The sequence below is a fragment of the Apostichopus japonicus genome, chromosome 15 (genome assembly GCF_037975245.1).
Source record: "Apostichopus japonicus isolate 1M-3 chromosome 15, ASM3797524v1, whole genome shotgun sequence".
Classification (NCBI taxonomy): domain Eukaryota; kingdom Metazoa; phylum Echinodermata; class Holothuroidea; order Aspidochirotida; family Stichopodidae; genus Apostichopus; species Apostichopus japonicus.
This window is the reverse complement of record NC_092575.1, coordinates 20,510,995-20,534,257: the sequence shown is the minus strand read 5'-3', so window position 1 is coordinate 20,534,257 and position 23,263 is coordinate 20,510,995. Positions and strand designations below refer to the sequence as shown.

The following is a 23,263-nucleotide window of genomic DNA, read 5'->3' as shown; positions in this document are numbered from 1 at the left end:
AAAGCGGTTGGTAGACTCTTTTCATCCGTTTCTTATGAGAGTGATAGATGAGAAACTATTTGTCCTGTTACTTAACACAGGCCTTCAAAATGATGACAAGGTTCACCCGATTCTAACCAACTTTTTATCACCTAAATCTGACACAGAATAATTTCACGGCAATGTGGTCTCCGTACGACTAAAAATATTACGCATCTACGTGGCATTTTAAGTCCGATAGAGCAAATTATCTGAAGGTGTCGAGTGAAGATGCCCTTAATATTTGGTAAAGAAAGAGATGGTTAATCCTTGCTGAGTACTCTAACTCACTTATGAAAAATTGGAATTACTTTTTTTCCTGCACACGAGATGTTTCAAAACAACATCTCGAGGCATAAATTTTTGGTTTTATTCTGTTCTCTCTCTTAGTCTAACGATACGACCAGGATTAGCTCCCTTCCGCTTCGACAAAAGTCTGATGAAAGATGCTCCTCTCAATCACAGAAACACAGTCTATCTTCGACGATACAGCCTTTCGCTGTCCCACGCACAGAAAAGTTTTCATGAAGAGAAATTCACATCGCTCCCAAAAATTCTTTGAATGATTTACGTCAGTGTTCTCTCCCTTCTTCGTCGACGTCGTCCTCGTTGCTGCTGCCGTTACTATTCTGATAGATCACGATTCGAAGTCGGCTTCCTCTCCGCTCCGAGCCAAATCATCTACTGGTGAGGTAGCAGTCATCGGAGGGTATTATAAAAAACTCGCCGCTGAGTGAATACGCCAATTATATTAATTCTCTGCAGCCGCATCGGTGGCAAGGAGCGAAAAGTTGTCAACCTTATTAACGAGATGAAATTCCAATGAAGGCAATGGAAGTGAATCACGGGATATCCCAGGAGCGACGAAGACGATGTCTCTGATAGTTCTTGGGCAACGTGACTGGTAATTACGAGGTCGTCATTGAAAGGGTTCGATATGCTACAGTGTATGCAATACCACGAGGCGCTCTGAGGGCTAACGTAATATCACGGGAAGGCTCAAATTTCAATCTATGAATTACTGATGGAATTTTTTAAATGAATATAAAAAAGTGGATAATGACTGCAGTGTTGAGGATCTTAGGCATTGATTCTGATATAGTAGAACATAGATTCTTCATAATCTTTAAGGATTCCTCTAACTTTTATACCACAATGTCTAGATAATTTACAAGATCATAAAATGGCCACTTTAATGGATGATTTAATTCTCCTGTTCTATATGCTTTATTTTTAAACTTTTTGCAAAAGGGCTGAAGCCTATGGAAGATTAATTATCCCCGTCATAATAATGTGATTGTGGGGGTGATCTGTCTGCAAGTCATAGATATGATTAAGGCCATTGGAATGTATATTGGTTTTGTGGTGTTTATTATGTAACCAGAAGGTATCTATTTACTAAAGAATTTTAATCAACTGTAAAAGGAAAAAGAATTAGTTATGAAGCTATAACCAAAACTGAATAATGATGACTTTATACTTTCATATGTGTATCATTCCAATCAAACCACATCTTATATGATATATATAGCTAAATAGAATAGCTTAGAAAACTATATATATTATGTGAATCAAGGGTATGGAAAATATCTAGGATGAAAATATATATAAAAGCCAGAAATATTACATCATTTTTCAAACATTTGTTGTAATCTTGTAATTTCTATGGAGAACGATTCATATTTCTTCTCAATTTACCAATGGGCCGGTATATATTAAAAGGTCGAATTAAGTTTAGGTTATTCAGAATCCTTACTTGATATGATACACTCTTTCTAATGTTACAAAAGCATTGATTTATGACACTCAATTCGTCAGATATATGGGGAGCAGAATAAAAACATGTTTGAGATTACAAAAAGATAAAGCCTCTTCATGTTTAAGAATTACATCAAGAATAAATTAAGATCGGTTTGACACTTTTATTGGTCGCAGTGAACTTTATATCCTGGTAGCAGCTCTTCCATTCTATGTTTATTTCATGTTTATTTCATGTACCAGGCTGGTAATTAAATGTACGTCTTTGTACTTTCAAAGTGATTGACTTACATCAGCATAATCATCTTGCAAGATATATAATAAAATTTCAGATTTTTAAAGCAGAAAGCCTCAAAGTTTAAAGCTGCATTTGACGATGATGTATCACATCTTGTTGTTACTATATATGACCAGTGGTGTCCCCAGACTTTTGAAATTGATTGGGGGGAGGGGCACATAACAGGGGGAAGTACAGCTGGTGCCAGAGGTGTGGGACCCAAGGACATCATAGGGCCACCGGTGGGGTTCAAGGTCTCTCAAGCTTATGGCTTTTATTGTTTCCAGAACTAATATGTCAGCTTCAATTCAACAGATTTGTGGAGATAGACTATTAAGTAAATTATAGTCAGTAGCAGTCAAAGGGTAGCTGACATGTTTTCTTAAACATGGCAGATTTCATTGGGGGGGGGGGGCAATAGGGGACACCAAAACATTTTTTGGTGGAATGTGCCCTACTCCATGTCCAACCGCCCTCTCCCTGCCACGTATTCTGATTGACTAACAATTCAGTGTGGTTTATAGTTTTTACTTTTCCCAATTAAACAGACAGACAGACAGAGCGGGATTGGGTGAGAAAGGAACATGGGATGGGAACAAAATTGGGCATTAAAGGATTCCAGAAGGTCAGGCCCAGGTGATCAAGTGGGAATATGTATATCCAGTAATCTTCTCTTGCCATCTGACAAATTTACTTCATAAATCATTAAGTAGGAATATTTATCACAAACATGTGCAAAAATGTTACATACTATTTGAATGTCATCTTTTATAGTTCAATGAATATTCAGTGAGAATGCTGCTGTATCGGCCAGTTGGGACAGTTCTCTTAATGCTAGTACCACTCCACACTGTCCTACCATATCATGCTTCCAAGCACTCGTACTGGCAGTATGGACAGTTTCGAACCTTTATCTGATAGACACATGATGTTCATACTGCTTATACTGTCAGTATGAGTGCTTCGAAGCAGTACATGGAAGTACTGTATAGAGAGAATTGTCCCAACATGGGTGGCTGTAACAAAGACAGCATTGCCAGTTGCTAAATTATTACAGAGCATTACAAATGCAGGTATATACTGTACATGATTGGAAAAATAAATCCCAGGGGAGATTTTGTAACTTCTACTTTTACTCTTTCCTTCTTTATTTGTGTTTATTTTTTCTTCTCCTTTTTTTTTTGTTAATTGCTTTTTTTGAGGGTATAATGAGTTTCAATGGTGGAACAATGTAAGATTTTCAAATCTGATTATACCTCACCAACAGATACTGGGCAGTTGACCAATCATCTGGTAATCGTGTGTGTACTATATACTTGAGTATCACTGTATACAGCTATCCTTTGTTCTTGCATAAAGAAATCCTCAGTTTGATTAGAATTTATTTACAACTAATCCTACCTTGCTGCTTTGTCTCTTCAAACAGACCAAATTGAAGCAATTTACCGCTAATTATCTGCATGTTATAATTATCTGATGAATCATTTTATTATATTCTACAGCCAGTATTTTAAACTAGGATCTGTACTTTTAATTAAAAAGAAATTATATTTTTACTGTCTTAATTTTGTTGTTATAGATATCTGGAAAGATTACACATGTAGTGTTGCTCAAAAATATACATGTAAACAATAACTGTTCATATTCTACATTATTGAAGGAGAAGAAATAATTCATTCAGTGACAATTTCAATGTGGATTTTCAATGTTGCTACGGTTGCAACTAAGTATTGTGCCCATTATGAGCACATAGAAAACTGCTATAAAAATAGCTAAAGTACGATTCTACTGATAATTATTAAAGATTTTGTATACTTCTTTGTTATTAAAGCAAACAAAAGACAGCATATTGGCTCTCTTTTTTCAGCAATGCATACGAATATATTAATTATAAAAAGGACAAAAGCGCAACGGGAAAAATTAAAAGCCTGCTTAACAAACTGGATTTTGTAAATTTGTTCACACACACACACACAAACACTTCATTTGAAGTGTATGCAGAGGCCGAGGAATGTTTTTAAATTGAGCTGGAAAGGTTGTTCCTAGCTCGAAGCAGCTCTATTAACGTCAAACATCTAATCAAGTTGACTCGTCATGATTGTACAAGAGATGCAGGAATTGCCGTTCGAACTCTACCGACATCTCATCGGTATTTCTTGCTGATTGGGGAATAACAAATACAAACGTCGCTATCGAGAAATAAGCACGCTTTTCAATTATTCAGTGTGATTCCGTCGAGCCCCAGCGGGGTACATTTAATGATTCGTTAATGGAAATGTGATTAACTCTGATAAATTTTTACTTCCATGTTCAGTAATACGAGATACATACAGCCAACACGACTGATCCAAACTCACTTCCCTCTTTGGCATATTTTAACTTTCCTAACCATTTGGATTTTTTTTAACTCCACACAAGTTGACCTGCTTTTTAAATGTTGGCCTTCCAATCAAAAAACTTCTTTTCAGAATGAATAAAGTATATATCTATCACATGACCTACCTTCTTCTAGCGATTGTTAAAGGACATCTGTATGTTACCTAAATTTCTGAATTCTGATTATAACAGCAGATATAAGGTATGTTATCTATTTCTACGAAGGTTTAAAGACAACTTACCTGTTTCTACGCGTTACCTACCGTATTTCTACATTGGTTAACCTGCATGTTTATATAACTATCTACAACAGTTAAAAGACATATTAGCTTCTTATACCTTTGTCAATGTTTTCTTGTCATATAAAATAGAATTCGATACCTCGCCGTATTGCATCGTTGACTCAATTGTCATTCATTGCAAACAGCTAGTTCAGACAAAGCATCATTTATATGACTCATATCAGGATAAAAGTTTTCTTCACAGGCAATTGGTTTTGAATTATTCAGATAAATAAATAAGAAATCGAATGAAAAGTGCATGAAATAAGAATCTGACTACATAATTAAACAAATGGGGATATATTGTCTGTCTGTCTGTCTGTAAGTACAGTATGTTGTAAGATCAGGCCTCACGAAGTTCACAAGTTTAGGGCTTGCTAAAAATGGCATAGTGTAAAACATGTACTGGCTACAAAATCAAATTCCCACTTGCATAATTAATTGATTTAATACCAAGGAAACATCAGGCAGTTATTTTTACAATGCTTAAGCGACCGTGAATGTGGGAGAACACCGCAATGGTTAGGGATTACAACATTCACGTCTTCGGGTGGCTTCCAATTCAACATTTTAACTCAAATTTGGAATCTTTTCAACTTAGAAAGTCAATTTCAGATGGGACACCCCATAGATTGCTCTTGGATGAGAAACCCACCTTACTAAGACCCTGCCGGGGATCAAACCCAAACCCCGAACCCCAACATCCCGATTGCTAAGCCCTCGTTGCTTTCAATGCTATGTCTGTAAGATGTGGACTTCTTTACAACCTGGTTTACATCAACCTATTTTGACATCAATATCACCTCTCCTTTAATATCAGGCTCAGCCCAGTTCATGACCTAACGACCTGGTTTACTTCCGAACTACTTTGCCATCAATATCACTTCACCCTTTAATGCCTAGCTTAACCTAGCTTATTTCCCTCAATTTAATAACCACTAGCTCATTCACCTTTGCTTTAACACTGCATAATCCATTTAGTCCACTGTTTACCATGACTCATATTAAGTTACAATATATATGGTTTTCACTCTCTAGACTAAGGGATAATTAATTCATACATACCACTTCTCCTGAGGCTATGTTGTATTAAACTCATTTATCAACTACCACAACTTTTGTCTACAGATACTGTAAATTTAGAACCACAAGTTTGACCCCCAATCTTGACCAGGAAGTATAAAACCCGAGCTATTAACGGGGCCAAACCTTCCTCCTTAAACTTCCTTTGTTTTAAACGATAGCTGATGTCCAAATCATCTTCAGAGCCTCGTCGACATCGTTAAGACCCAAACCCCGAGGACTTTTATTTACCGACCAGAACGGGCAATTAGTGGAGAGATGTCTTGTTCTTTTATCTGCTCTTTATCGTCCAAAAATGATGGACTTTTAAAGAGAGAAATCTAGTACAGAAACAGGTCAAGAAGGTACCCGAACAGCAGCTTGACTTTCAAATGAGTACTTTATGTGATATATTAACTACATGCACGGTGGAGGGACGAGTACGTGATTTAATCGTACCAGAAAAATGCACAGACACGCTCACGTGCCCAAAGTTATACAGATTTAGACTACTGTAGCTGATCTAATTCCGCAAGAGCTGATCTCAATTTCTATTCGTCATCGAAATTCAACCCCTCGGGAAGAATTCCCTCTCTCCCGTTTTGATAATTTTCTCAGGACTTGTTTTACGAGTGACTGAAAAAGCTCATTTCTGTTTTTTCTTATTATTATTCTTATTAACGGTGTCATTTTCCAGGGATTACAGGGCTCCCTGTTTTGCCTTATATAAAGTGATCCATCTTAGTAAAATGCTGATCTATCCTATCCATCACCCTCAATTATTTGTCTTTGATTGATTTTAATAAACATATATATTCCTTCGGTAAGACTTCATCGCCGATTGCTCTTATCCATCTCAACTTCAACCATTTTTCCGAATCGATCCATCTAGAGTAAAACTCTGACAACTTTCTTTCGACAGCCCCCCAAAATGCTTCCGAAATAAAAAAAATAAAAAAAACATTCTTTTATTTGAAGCTTTAAGATCTATCTCTAGAGTTAAGATGTACATCCAGGACATTTTCAGTAAATTGTGATGATTAGGATGGACAGCCTTCCTATTCTTCCAAGATAATCCTGTAACAATTGGCCAAAACTTATATATATATATATATACATCCTCAGTAACGTCTAGGACTTTTGAAAGCGCGGGTCTGTGAATAAGGATCCTATCAAGGTATTACTGAAGAAGCCAGAGCTAAAGCTCTTGAGAAATATGGTCTTAGTGGAAATTGTGGGGAATGATTAAACCGAAGACTGTTTTAGTTCTTGAAAACTATGACCTTGAACCTTAGGATGAACGAAAAAAAGAGAAAGCCCTTTAAGGCTTGATGAGTTTGAGGATGAAGAATCTTATTAAAACTCTGCCTATTAATCTTATCAGTGAGACATGCCCAGGGGGCAGGCTGAGGCAGGCTTGCAGGCAGTTTGGGACAATTTTCTAATGCTAATACCACTCTATTCTGTCCTCCCATGTTATGCTTTCAAACACACATACTGACAGTACAAACAGTTCCTAATTCCTTCATCTTGATAAAAGTATGATATTCATATACTGTCAGTACAAGTGCTCTGAAGCAGGACATTTGAATGTACAATATAGCCACACAAAAAAATCAAAAATGAGTGCTGGGGAGAATGTAATCATTAGTAACAATATGAGTCAGACATGAGTTATTTGACCTCAAAGTCAACAAAGAAGAGGATATTAATGTTGTTAATTATACAATATCTTATATCTTAAAGAATTGAAATTAATTCAACTAAAAACAGTTCCCAACTGTAGGCTGACCATAAAACCGACTGAATCTACAATAAATCATCAAGATATGGAATAATCAAGTACAGAGATATTTTTTTCTAATTCTTTAACATTTTTTGAAATGTGCAGTCCCCACTTATTTCGCCGGTTGGCAAATTATTTTTCTCCCCCTTGAAACAGCATAGACAGTACTCTTTAATAAGTTCATAATAGAGTTGAGAAGTTGGGAAAATTCTATTAAACTCTGGGTCTGTAATATATTATATGTTAAAAATATTTTTGGATAATTTGCACTGAAAGGAGCTTAGTACTCGCAAGATATTTTAGTCTTGAGGTAGAAAAACCTAGGAATTAATTATTTCTCCTTTTTGAGAAATAAGTGCTTTAATAGAATAAGGCAGCTGAGGAGAACACACTACAGATGAAAGCTTAACTTCAAGACAGTTTACAAGGTTTATAGCAATTGCAAAAATATTTTCAAGTTGGCTCTTTCAAAATTTTATCTTAAAATAATCTCAGTTATCACTTAAAAGTGGAATAAGCATCCTGAGGATATGTTTTATTGTGAATGTATATATACACTTATCTTTTATAGTGACATTTTGTTAATGCATCTGGCAATTAGCAGAGCAAGTAACATCACCATGGCAACTGAGTCGAAAAAGTTCTTACCACGTACACACAATTAAAGTAAAAGGGTAAAAGAAAAGATCACAAACACAGGAAAGAATTTTGACTTCAAAGTAAAGTAATTGATATTATAAATTATAAAAAGAGATTTAAAAATAAAAATTTTTAATTTGAAAACGTTTTATCTGGCAAAGGCAAGATGCCTTAGTGTAGAGGTTTGTAAAGGTTGCGAAAAAGATGCGAAAGATTAATATACATAATGACAGTGCAGAATAAACTCTTTGACATTTATATCACTGCTTGAGATGAATAAATTGATGAATCCTTCTTGAATATATCAGACCAAATTTGGCTTGAGTTTGTCAGCAAAATCCCTGATAATTTACAGACTTACAAAGCTCTCAAATGGTCGATTTTGTTTTTCCATCTCCCAATGTTTAGATATTAATCCCCAACCTACTAACATATAGAAGTATCACATTTTTAAATATTCATGTTTCTAAGTAAAGTTACGGAGGCATAACAAAAAGAAAATTCAGATTTGAAAATAAACAGCCAGGGCTTGTCTAAATAATGATACACATGAATTATGTCAGATTGTTTCCAAGGAAGATTTAAAGCAAAAAGTTGACAAGGATATATAGTACACACATGCTCCAGAGGCTGTAAAGAACATAAAACATAAAAAAAATGATCATAAAAAAAAAAGACAAGAAAATGGGGGTTGCCAAAAATTTCCTTAAAAAATTGATGAATAAAAAGTTGTGTCTGTCTGACACTGTGATTTAAGAATGATCTTGTAAGTAATAAATATTGGAGAACTGTCAGAAAGGTGAAAAATCTGCAGTTTTTTACGATGGGAAAAGGCAAGAGTAAAGTTCTTTTTGGGTCATGTGGAATATTTTTAAGGGATTTGTAGGATTGGATTGACACATATTTTCAACAATCGATGATATTCAATGTCAGGAATAACTTTTTTGAATATGATTTGATCCATGGTGAAGTAATTAAGGCTGCTTTTGCCTCTGAGAGTTTTCCTGGGATATTAAAAAAAAAAAATCAAGAATGTTGCTACCTCCAGATGATAGATGGATTCATCCATGTTTTTAAAATTGGTAAGACTGAATGAACTTAAAGGAGTTAACTGTATAAACTATAAAGGAAGAGTAAACATCTGTTTTCAGTACTGACTGATCATGCAATAAGGATATACAGTGCTAGAAATGTTACCAGTTCATTCTAAGATACTCGTACAGTAGGAGTGCTGATATGATGAGCAGATAAGTAAGCAAGGAAGGAAGCAAAGTACATTTTAAGATCAAAGCCCTTACCACAGACCACAGATGTAAATGAGCACAACTTGAATATAAACATGTTGTAAAGTAAGTGCCTCCCAGTCTGATGATCCTTAATGCCTTATCATCCATTATGTAAAAAATATTGACAAAACTGTTTTCAAATCAGTTGAACAAATTTCTGATATTTATCAGAGCTTAGATGCTTCAGTATCCCTGTCCTAACCCCCCCCCCCCACCCCCACCACCAACACCCCTCTCTTAAACTCCTCTGCATGTGCTACTCAAAAAAAATTATATCTTATTTCTGCATCTCCCAAATGAGTTTCCATCTGTCATCCCCTCCAATCCCTTTCCACCCCTATCTTAACCTCCTATCTATCTCCTACCTTACCACTCCTATCCCCCACCCCCCCCCCCTATCTTGACCTCTCCTTCTCTCTGTCTCCTACCTAATCAATCCTAATCCTTCCCCAACCCACCTTAATAACCACAATGAAATGTAACAGTAATATTATTCACATCCTGATGAGAAGATTTCTAATTGGTTGAGCTGATTTTTCAGAGTAGCCAATCAGACAACTGGCCTAGCTAATTGATCTAATACAATCAAGATACCACAATTTTAGAGACAAAAAAAAAAATCTTGATAGTAAAAGTACAGGTATATAGTTGAATCAAGGACTGAGTCAGAGTGCACTCTTATAAGTGTTATTAAGGAAAATGCGTCTTTCAAAGCCAAAAGTTACATCTATCCATAATGAAAATTCCATTTCCAAAATGTTTCATAAAACTGGATATTTTGTTGATGTTAGTAGCCCTTTTAATTGAACCACACTAACAGAGAGACTATATACTGCAACATTAATGCTAAAAAGAAAAAAAATACATTAAGATTGTATAATTAACTTGGACAGATTAAAACATCCCAATTTGTCATAAAAATATGAATGACTTATCCCTCCGAAGTAGCTCGGTATAAAGTCACCTGGGAAATAGACCTTCTTGGAATACAGCTTCCAAAGTGTTGTCTATAAACTCGTAAAACATTGGTAGGAACAGCTTCCAAGACGGTCTGGCTTCTGTCAAACTCTTACTTTATTATTGATAAACAGAATGGTCCATAAACTTCATGATCCCATTTTTAGGAACAGTATACTGTATGGAAGCAGGGCTTATCAGAGGCAATAACTAAATAACATCCCATCTCGATAAAAGGAAATACACATATATATAGGTTGAACTATGTCTCACATAACCCTGATTGCACATTTTTAATATGACATTTATGATATATGGATCATTGAGTCATGACAACCGCAATAGCCTACTTGGATGTAAAGCTGTAATACCAACAGACCGCACGGTGATTGAAAAAGATAAAGCTTAGTCAAGTCTGACGTACCCAGTTACTGACACTGTTTACATGAGAAGAGATGAAAGAGTCATAAAAAGTCTTATAAATGGTCATTTTCAGTTTTCTTCCAACTTTCTGTGTAACAATCTGCCTTCCCGAGTTTTTAAAAAAACCTGACTTACGTCCAAATTTTTAAGCATTACTACTTTAAGTCTGATCTATTCTCAATGTTATAGTTAAATTTCTGTCCGTCTGCAGTCTTTAGCTGCAGTCTTCTTTTAATTATTCGTTTAGCAAAGTGAGACTTGGACGTGTGTTGCCCTATATCAGAATGGTATAAAGTTTTTAGTATTATTATTGTTATTAAGATGCTCTATAAGAACACCCAGGACTCATAGCTTAATATGGCCCTTTACAATTAAACCATAAAATATAGACAATTACATCAAAATTTGTCAAACACTTTGTACTAAATTGATACAAGAGCTCACTACTGATCATAGAAGCAGCTTAGCATATATTGATCTATACATAGATGAATAAGTATTTAATAAAAATGAATATATATGCTATTAACATATTCATGCCTCTCTCTATACTGTGCCCTTCCATATCATGTTTCAAAGAACTTGTATTGACAGTATGAACAGTTCCTAACCTATATATACAATAGAAACAGGATCATACTGCTCATACTGTCAGTATACGAATGCTGTGAAGTGGAACATATGAAAGCACTACAGTACTATAGAAAACATTATCCCTGCTGGGCACATGTACTTAAGTCTAAGAGTGACAAATAGTAACAACACAAGATATACCATCAGCTTGATGTCACCTACAATGTCATGAGAAGGTTAGCATCAAGTCATAAAATTGATCAAACCCCAACTAGAGATGTATTAAACCCTTTTGCTACATTTTATGGTGTCCGAGTCAAGTCGTTACCAGTAGTTTCCCTGAGTCAAGTGATGGACTAAAGGTCTTCACTTTTGAAATTTAGTGATTCCAGACTCGTTCTCAAAAAATTCCTTTAAGATGTCATCTAAAGATTTGATACTGCCCTATGAAAATGCCACAAAAAAAGTTACAGGCTGTTCATCTCTAAGCTATATATTCACTATATATTGACTTCCCTACAGAGAAAGGAGAGACAGACAGATTTACAGACATACAGACACAAAGCCAGCTACAAGCCGAAGTTGAATGACTAATTTTGCAAACTTAAACTGCTACTTTGGGAAAACAATCACAGATTAAACCCTGATAAAGACTGATAAGAATTTCTATTTGAACTTCTCTTACTAAAAGAATACAAGTTGAATTGGCTTCGTCCCCTGAATGATGGCAATCTCATTAAACTCTAGATCAGTGTTTGCATCACCGAACCCTTAATTTTTATTTCCAATTTCCACATCCCAGGAAGGAAAGCTTGTCCAGCAAATTAAATATTGTACAAACATAATTTTCAAAGCTTAATATTCCCATCAAAGACTGTAAAATCCTGATTAGAAGAAAAATTAAACAAATTGAGCCAATATTTACTCAACCAATATCTTTTGAAGATTGACTATATTTTGGAACTCTAGATTTGCCAGACACCAATACCCAGCATGGAATCAGTCTACAGGCCCTTTGGGGTTCTGAAGATAGTCAGAAACTAATTAAGATAAAGACTTTGCAGTCTGTAAAATGAAATTTGAGCTTCTTCAGAAATAGCAAACTTAATAATGTCAATTTTAAAGAGCTAAAGTAAGGGAGTCAAAAAGGTTTGTAATTATAAATCAATTGGAAGTATATTAATGTGACTTGATGCAACAATGGGTCATATTAATTACGGACACTTAACGAGAAAGGCACCCCCCGATTGGCGCGTCACTTCATTAAATAGGTCGGCCACAACGTAATTTAATTTAGATCATGCTATCATTTTTCATGGGTGTTAATGTTTGTGGTCACATGACTCAAAAAACACACAAGTTGCCAAGGAGGACAAATGCATGAACACTGTTAATTATTATAACAGGCAGATATGAATATGCATATTAAACACAGAAAACATGTAAGCAGTTGGACATTGATTCCACAGAGGCTACAGTACTAGTTAAAGTTGGCTCTCATAAAAGTACAGTTAAGCTCCACCCCCTTTTGGTAGGGCTTTCATTTAACATACCAGCTTCCAGTTAACCCACATTGACTTCATTACTCGCTTACCTGTCTCCCCACAACCTTAGCACCTCATTCTACCGTGCCTAGAATGAACTCCCCTCCCCCCTCGGGTCACTGTGCATGGCAATCAGCAAGATGGTAAGAGCATAGTGAAGACAACATTATGGAGAAACAACACAATTTCTTCAGAAATAGCACTTTGTAATGGCCTGAATTGTTTTAATATCTCCTGACCTAGCTCGACCACATTAGCATAACTATAAATATTCATCTTGTATTGTAATTACGCTTTAATGGTATTATATCACAACAGTAAAGAAGAGATTAAGCTTCTGAAAACAAAATCAGTTCAGCCACCAACAATTTCCCACCAGGATCTGATGACATGAGGTGTTTTACAGTTCAACTGAACTATCAAAATTAAATTAAACACTACAACATCAAAGGTACATTAATGGGAGCCAGCTTTTTTTGTTTAGGTGTGCATGCGTGTGTGTGTGTTAAACTTGGAGTTGTAAGTATCATTAAATTAGGAGTACATAATTTTACATTGCTCGGTCAAAATATTGATTTATCAATAAAACCCAACCCACATTACAAAAAAGAAGAATTTTTCCAGTCTTGTATTAATTTATCTTTGACGGTATACTCCTATCCATGTATTAAAATCATGAAATACACACCATTTCTTTATATACGATATATATACTAAAAAATTAACCAGTGCATGACAATGAAGTCTTACTTTATATCGAAAGCTTTTAACATTCATTTTGTGATAGATTGCAAAGAAACATTGTTTAAAAATCAAATTAAAAAACTCAGGCCTCAGCCAATGGTCTCTCACCTACGAGGTGTCAATTTTGACAAATAAGTGAATAACTTACAAACTCGGTGGAGGTGTGTATGTATGTGACTCATTCCACGAGGCCGGCGTCGGCTCGCCTGCATGTACATACCAGAAACATTGAAGGACATACAGGTCTGTCTACGTGATCTCCTTGATCAGCTCTTGACACGAAGACCCCAGTAATTATCTAAAAGAACTATCAATCCAAGGGGCCTCTACCTGGGCTATACCCAAAAGATAAAACTTGATGAAAAAGTTTGAACGGCAAAAAAACTACCAATTAAAGTTTGAGCACCTGTTCTGTGGTGAGTCATCGTTAAGCTAACCGACTAGGCGCCGCTCGACCATGTTCATCCATCACGACGAGGGGTCTTAATTTCCTAGCATCGTCTTCCCTCTTCAATGTTTCGCAGTTTGCCAATCAACTTTTACGACTAATTAAGAAGTGGAGAGTGCGCATCCTTTAAAAACCGTTTGGACGAATCGAGACGCACTGACGGACGTACATTCCTCTTCGAGTGACATGTTCAAACACAGTGCAAATAACCATCCTTGCGTTCCTTATTCATCAAACACGACTAATTCAAACCGGTTTCGAGTCGCTGGTATCCTTCCGGCGAGTGGCATCATCTTTGTACCTCTCTTCCCCCCGTCTCAAAGGTTTCCGTCCGTAACGAATATTGTCACGGGATGTGAGTCAATGTTTATTGAGCTTATCAATCAGATGTTGCACCAAACCATGTTCTAGGTATAAATCTGCTGCTCCCGTGTACCGACAGACTCGAGGAGGTACATCTCTGATCTATGTGCACCTCCGAAAAAAACACTCAAGTGTTTTACAATTTGCTTTAAACTGTCGCACTCATGAATCATCGTTATGCAACAAATTCAAGGACATGAAATGGAGCAAGAGGGGCTAGGCAAGAGGGGGGTAGAGAAATACTTGCACTTTTTCTTTTAACGAAGTGAACTTTTTAATGGTGGCAGTCTACGACAAAAAAAGACTGCATGTTGTTAAACTCAGAAGAGTTTACTCATTTTTGGTTATTTCAAGAGCCTTCTGAGGTTGTCTTGCATTTTCTAGACCAGCGAGAAAAAAATTGATTAAGCTTTCAAGCCTCAAGGGCACACAAACCTAAATATCATCTTTAGCTAATATGACAAAAATCTTTGTAAAAACAGTTCAGAGAAATCTTGATTCAATTTGGGAGAATCCTTGTATAGATATCTTGTATCAGAGCTGTCATTTTTCTGTGATGTCATGACTCTGTTAGGATTATTATAATTAACATGAAAATTTATTCATATTTTGTTATTTTCTTCTCTGTCCAATCATACTGTATTTCTGTATCCTTCTGTTAATGTACCCTGTTTACTAAACATTACTTTTGTTGTGTACCTAATGTTATACAAGTACATGAAGATTTAGGACCAATCCATGAACGGCTGTTTATAACAATGAGATCGCCAAACTTACTGGTCTGGATATTTACGAGTGACAAGCTTGCCTGTCTCCCCACAACCTTAATAATAATAATAATAATAATAAATGAGACTTATATAGCGCCAAATCAGTAGACCAAAGTCACTGCTCAAGGCGCTTTACAAAAAAAGCAGACTAATTTACAAAAGAACAAGTGAAAAGATGGGTCTTAAAGTAGACTTTTGAACACTCTAGTTCGGCCGTGCCTAGAATGAACAGGTAACATTTTAACACTGTGCGCCCTCTATAACCGACCTTTTCAGTCAATGCCCTTCCTTCTCATTCTACCACCCAATAGTGTCAGCATCTTATGTTTTTTGCTTATGTTATACTTAACAGTATTGTCTCATTTCTAAGTACACGAAGATAAGGACCAATCTGTGAATGGCTGTTTATTGCGATATGAGGTACAGTTTACATACGTGTGATGATTTAAGCCTTGAGACTGCACGGCAACTGATGGATATCTTTCTAGAGTATTACCATTATACAGAGACAAGTACAGTAATTAGCAAGAAGAATGAACATGCATGCAGACGTCCCTGAAAATATTAAATATTAATTCTTACCTTGGCATAATCTAATGGCAAATCATCCTCTGGACACTTGAAGATACCGACACTGTCAAATTAAAAGAAAAAGAAAATATTTTAAATATGTTGCGGTGAGAATTGAAGCTCAACAACAAAAATAATAAAAAATTTATAGACCTCACTAAAAGTGCCAAGTATCTGAATGACATTTTATCCCACTATAACACTTCCCCTCTAACCATCACCCCCCCCCCTATGGTCCCTGAGATACATACCTGTGCGTTGCGATAGGATATGCGATAGGGTATGTAATATCTCTGTCAGGGTGATGCTCGGCTGTTGAACACTGACTGTGGTTTAGGTTCATGCTACATGCACAAACAACAGTCAGTACATGAAAGTACAATTACCCTTAATGTACATGGCCTTCAAACTGTACTGTTCATTAATGCCGTAATACACCACGGCATTCACTGACATTAATGAAGCATCTTAATTGCCAGCAGCAATAATCATCTTTGCAGCAGAAAACAGAACTACTACATTATACTGTTCTACGATAGGACACATTTATGGCTATATTGATAGAACGTTTTGGCCTAATTTTTTGTAACATTGAAACTACTGTACCATCAGATGTTGCTGTGTAAATTCCTTGTATGATAATTATGTGGACATTTACTAAACATAGATATCACAGGGGCAAAACTGAACAATTTACTACTGGCATTTGGTAGGAACAAATAACATTAGCTTGATAACAGTTACATCAATCATGTATATTTGTCTCTGATCATTGAGATGAGACGCTATGTCATATATATATACAGTACATCCTAGTATTAAATGCTGTTTGGAATAAATTTCAACTAATTTTAGAAAGATTCCATTAAAGACCTAAAGTTAAGCAGTCTTAAATTGTTCATAATGATGATACTAATGATAAAAAAAATTATAATTAAAGATGACGATGATAATAATGCAGAAAAAAAACAGAAATAAAAACGATAAACTTCATGAAAAGCAGTCTTAAAATAGAATTAGAGCATACAAGGCAATTTAAAAATTTATAGAAAAAAATAAATGCACACCAGTAATAAAAAAAAAACACATTTTAACTGAAAAATATGGAAGAATAAACTGGTAGTACCTGCAGTCCAACAAGGAACACATGTCATAACTACTGTAGACTGTTTAATACCTCTGAGATCCTACAGAGCCATATTGCTGCCACAACTAATATCAACTTTAATCTGTCTGTCTGTAAACCTTTGCTTTTCACCCTACTCATTTTGACACATTCCCTATGTGAAATAATCCACGTGGTCAATCTACATAGTGCATCAACCTTTTAATTGGCCAATCATAATTAAGCACACATTCAAGATATTACACCATAGTTTTTGCCCCAGGGCCAGCTTTCCATGTACAGTATGGTTTTACAAAAAGTTGTGGTCTGACAAAAACTTTCTGACTTTATCAAAAGCAAGCTAAGCCACAAAATGTTTTTGTTAAAGTTCCCTACATAATGGCCACATGACCACCAATATAGATAAACAGGCTTAGAAAAGTCACTACTTTACAAATCATAACAAAGAACAGGCTTCAACAACAGAAGAGATATGCTACCACAGAACCCCCTAAAAAACATTTGACATTTCTAAAGACATGGACCATATCATAAAGTTTACAGCAAAATTTATAACATCCTCTGGAAAATAACCACAGCCTATATATAACAAAATGGTTCTGACAGCTTTCAAAATATTTGTAGTAGGGACTATTGCAAAAGATCCAAAAATATTATTCATTTTAAAGCAGTTTTTACTATCAAACATATTTATCCACCAATTTTATGGGTTTATAAAACTGATATGGAAAACCAGAGATTCCATGCAGACAAAGCTATAAATTTACAGGCACTATTCCAAGTTTTTCTCTACTCCATTTGAATGGAAACGGGCAGCTTGGCAGTTGTGTAAACATATCTACATTCATCCTATTGTTATGTTTTATCACCTTCTCCCATAAAACTTTACACATTATGGTTGTATTTGTATAGAATCCCTTGAAATGATGTGTAATTATAATACTGAATGGGGGGGGGGGATGGAGGAGGATTGATTAATTTATGCTTTACATACTCCCAATCAGAGTTGTGATCAAAGATAAGGGTATGGGACTTGGTGAAGCATTTATTAATGGATTCATACAAAAGGAAAGTAACAGAAAGGCATAATATAAAGGAACTTTTATCCAAATATTATTATTATTAAAATATTTCATCGCACAGCTAGATCAGAGATAAACAACGTTGAGGCTTTGTTCGGTTCTTTGTCTGTTCTGTTTCCAGTGAGTATATATATATTTGAAAACATATATGACACATTTGGGCATCCGTAGGGCATTATATGGGGGGGGGGAGGGGATGTTGGAGAGGGAGGAGGGAGGGAGGAAAGAGGAATAATTCAAATGGTGTTTTACTTGACTTAACTAGCATTTTGATTTTGGTCAAAATAATTTTCCAAGGACAATTTGTTTTTGTTAAAATATGATTGCAATTAACCAAACAAAGATATCGTTCTATGTTTTTCACCAAATAAATGTAATCGAATGATTAATAACTGAATTTGATTTAATCCTCTACGTTTTGTCGACATTGAATAATGTAATGTCATAGTAATATAAACCATTAAACCACATGTAAAAGCAATTACTTTCAAAATTCCAAGTTTGGGATTTGTTACTCTTACTATTTGTTACCAATGTACTACAATGAACCATCTACCATGCTACCAATCTCCCAATAGTCTATTATGCCAATCTCCAAAATGTCTACTGTGCCAATCTCCCAAATAGGCTACTATGCCAATCTTCCAAACAGTCTACTATACCAATCTCCCAAATAGTCTACTATGCCAATCTCAATTTGACAGAATAGCCATTAATTTTATGTACATGATCTATCTACAAACTCTAATCATTCAACTACAGAAGTATTAAACCAGACACTTCTACAATTCATCTGTCTATACATAAATGCCCTCCAAATCATAATTGATTAAGACATTTTTCACTTGTCAATCAAAATGGCAGAATGTTTTCATAATTTGATCAGCCATTCTCCCAACAGTGTGTATAAGTTACTTATAGCTCTAGGCAAATACACATGTTTATTTCCAACGCCTTGTGAACCCATGGTTATACCCTGGGAGATGCAGCCTCCCCTGGGCTTCCTAATTGTGCGAAATAATTGACATGACACCGCCCAATTCAGCACAGGACAGTGAGAAATGATTAGGCCCGGTGATCAGCACTGCAAATACAGTTGGTGAAAGTCTTCCCAACAGCTACTAACACTTTCACGCTACAGTATGATAAATGTTTAAAAATAAACCTTACTCATGTCTAAAAATCCACCTGACTCAAGTGACAGATTAACCTCTTCTCATAGATTTTCTAAGATGACAATAGTAGCTTCATCAGCTACAAGTATTATAGTCTAATTAATGTATTTGAACTTCAAAATAAAAATAAAAATAAAAATTGTATTTGAACTTGACAGTTAAAGGGGTAAAAATCTTCCCAACAGCTACTAACACTTTCACGCTACAATATGATAAATGTCTATAAATAAACCTTACTCATGTTTAAAAATACACCTGACTCAAATGACAGATTTACCTCTTCTCATAGATTTTCTAAGATGACAATAGTAGCTTCATCAGCTACATGTATTATAGTCTAATTAATGTATTTGAACTTGACAGTTAAAGGGGGAAAAATCTTCCCAACAGCTACTAACACTTTCACGCTACAATATGATAAATGTCTATAAATAAACCTTACTCATGTTTAAAAATACACCTGACTCAAGTGACAGTTTAACCTCTTCTCATAGTTTTGCTAAGATGACAATAGAAGCTTCATCAGCTACAAGTATTATAGTCTAATTAATGTATTTGAACTTGAAAATAAAAATAAATATAAATATTGTATTTGAACTTGACAGTTAAAGGGGTAAAAATCTTCCCAACAGCTACTAACACTTTCACGCTACAATATGATAAATGTCTAAAAATAAACCTTACTCATGTCTACAAATACACCTGACTCAAGTGACAGATTAACATCTTCTCATAGTTTTGCTGAGATGACAATAGAAGCTCTTCATCAGCTACATGTATTATATTCTAATTAATGTATTTCAACTTGACAGTTAAAGGGGACAAAATATTTAACCTGAAAATTTATTAAGAAATTGGTTGGAATATGACTTATTTATAATTTGCATATGAAACCAGTTGAAGGACTTATCACCTTAAAATTACTGGGACATAAAATTTTTAGATTACATACTGTTAATAATGATGCAGACAAATGGTTCAAAGAGGGAAATATTGGGTAATATATACTTCCATTGTTGATAAACTATATTAGCAAACATGCATTTTTTTTCGATAGAAGGGATTTAATGTGTTTAAATAAGGAGTTTTAGCCAGACTTGAGAAGAAACAGGGGGTCCAGTCTGTTGCACTACTTTCTATTCCACATTCTGGGGGTTAGGTCTGAAAGGTCCCCCTCCCATTTGCCAAAAGTTTGTTTGATTGAGCGTGCTTACGTTCAAAATGGTGGCAGCTAGCTGTTAGCTTAATTTTTCAAGCCGATGAATCAACCTTTATTTCACATCAGTTTTCTTATACCTTTCTAACATGTAACAGCAACAGCACAGCAATGTAAAGCATGCATCACTGGCTGCAATGTACGTTCATGTGTGCAGAATTTTTCTGTTCGTTTGTATGTATGTATGTATGTATTTTAGATCCTCCTGCAAGCAGGAACTCGCAAAGAAGTCTCATTGGCTTATCAAAGCAGCAAGCTGACCGAAGTCAGTCGCTTAGATTCTTATTTAACATCCATGATTATGAATTAGTTAATTGTTAACAACTCTGTAACTCTTGTCCATGTCTCTTGTCCTTGTCCAACTTGTGTCCTTATCAACTCTTTTCCAACTCTAGTCCATCCATCCATTCATTCCTTCTTCCCTTAAGTTTCTTTATTTACTTATTAATTTTTCTTTTTTGTCAAAAATAATCGCCAAACTGTCTTACGGACAAACATACTACAGCTAATGATTGGTATAACACAAATGACTCAACGCAAAACACTACCTAAAAGAATGACTTTTGACAGCATGTTAAGTTTTTAGGTTTTTCGTTCACTTCCGAAAAACAATGACAGACTGACAATTTGGTTACAATTCCCTAATCTCACGACCCAATTCCCTATTTAAATATTTAGGAATAGGCTGTCATATTATTACTCTGACTGCGACAAAGTCTCATGCCAACAGATTACTTATTTTCACCACAGCAATTTCAGCAGTCCAGAGAGATATTTCAGTCTTGGTGAGATTTAGAGAACACCGGTTCACCTCGGCTGTGACTCATACTGTACTATTCAAATTCCACCCCTCCGCATACCAGATTCCTTTGAAATTCTGTCATCTTCAAGTTTCAAACCGATCGCAATTTATTCTCACGGATTTTAACCAAATCTGCCCTCTTGACGATTTACGAGATATATTTCTACATTTTCAGAGAGCTCTTTTTTAAGTCGGACAGAATCCTATTAAGTATGCAAGAATCCTACTCGAGTCATTCAAGTGCCTGCCAATCTGGGTCTTTTTTGTTCCAACACTTTCCCCCTCTGGGGAAAAAGACACCATGAACTCATTCTAGGACCCTGGGGAGAAAAAATGTTGAAAACAGTTTCACACCCGGCTGCATGTTGGACCACCTCTGCCGATTAATCCAGTCACCTCCGTAGATAAAGTCTGGCTGCAGAGATAAAACTCAGGAAGGCATGCTTAACTAGATTTCCAATTTCAGGATAAGATCTTGCGTTTAATCGCCTTATTTGGTTAAAATGTTTTATCTAACTTCCTTTTCTTTGTCTTTCTGTTTCCTGTCTTTTTTTTTCTCCCTGATAAATCTGGCGATGAATTAATCAAGGAAATTAATTAGTCACATGAGTGGAGATAAGGAAGAGATAAATTATTGGAACAAAAGGCTAGATGGACCTATACTGCTGTCTGGTATGCATAAACATGGAAGGAAGGAGGGAACTCGGAATAAAAGTTTTGATGATGGAGGAATTTTTTTCAACATTTCTTGGGTAATAATATTTTATACTGAAGTCTCATTAAATGCTATAAATGTGCCAAATATGACGACTGCAGTGAATAAAACATTAGAATCGATTGAATTCTTTAATTTCAGTAAAAAAATATGGTACTCCAAGAGGGTATGTTTTGATTAAATACTCATAAACTCTTGTAGGGCCCTTTATCCTTTGGCCATGGGCAGGTAAGGCTGCTGGTACCAAGCCCCCCAAAACTCCCTCCCCAATCCTTTGGCCATGGGCAGGAAGGCTGCTGGTACCAAGCCCCCCAAAACTCCCCCCCCCCAAAAAAAAAAATTTGTGTAGCAGTTCTGCAGGCTCCGAACTGTCTCTCTCACAAAGTGCTATGGTTCCTGTGTACAAAATTACTATACATCTTCGTACCGTAACTTTATAGCATTTTGCTCATATTGGGTACTGGGTACTGGATAAATGATTCCTCGTGAAACATATTGGTCTGTCACTCCCTGTCGATAAATTTCTGTTCACATTTTGTTGAAGCAGTTTTGTGGGGTTTACGAATTAACTCGTTTTCACTGAATGCTGAAAATAGTATCCTTTAGTGTATAACCAGAAAGCCAGTTAGCTTTGTGACTCCTTGCCATACAATTTGCTCAAAATTAAAAATACTGTAATTATCTGACTAATGTAGAGCAAATGACCATTCTTGTACTCAATAAGACAGATCCACAAACCAAGTATGAAGTAAATCTACCATTAACTTTTTGAGTTACCGTGTTTATAAGCGAGTGTCACATACATACATACATACATACACACACACACAGTATGTACATACACACACACACACCATCGCATAGATTCATTATGCCTCTGGCAAGGAACCAAAACCTGTTATTCATCTTAATGCACTTGCAATGTGTAATAGCAACTTCACCATTTTGCATACCATAGAACTAAATGCGTTACCAGATAATTTATATGCCCTCATTCTTGTATTGGGGTGACTTTGTCTTGGATAAATTGCTAGCGCTTGATGAGCAATTGGAAATTGATGCTTCAAATGTCAAATCATTCATCACAGTTGAATTCAAACTCTTTTCCAAACATTCTTTTGTTTCACCCCCCCCCCTCCCCCCACCTTTCTGTATCTTGCTATTTTACTTCATTTTCAAACAACATCTTCCTCACAAAGCTTTATTAACTTTTTTCCCAATTTCCCTCAGGATTTCCAAATTATGCCAATCATTGAGTTATTTTGTGTAATC

At 35.6% G+C, this 23,263-nt stretch overlaps 1 protein-coding gene across 12 annotated transcripts in view; it reads right to left on the bottom strand.

The window, feature by feature from the left end:
- Positions 1–23,263, bottom strand: part of LOC139981045 (TNF receptor-associated factor 4-like) — a 78,835-nt gene that overhangs the window by 29,554 nt on the left and 26,018 nt on the right. For 7 of the 12 annotated variants that reach the window (XM_071993162.1, XM_071993165.1, XM_071993169.1 and 4 more), the window contains one exon: positions 15,888–15,939. In XM_071993162.1, coding sequence (XP_071849263.1) covers positions 15,888–15,939 — 52 coding nt within the window. Of the gene's footprint in view, positions 1–4,555; positions 4,577–4,671; positions 4,779–15,887; positions 15,940–16,126; positions 16,234–17,001; positions 17,040–23,263 lie in introns of those variants that run through there. The other 5 variants (XM_071993167.1, XM_071993163.1, XM_071993173.1 and 2 more) reach the window with 5 other exon arrangements.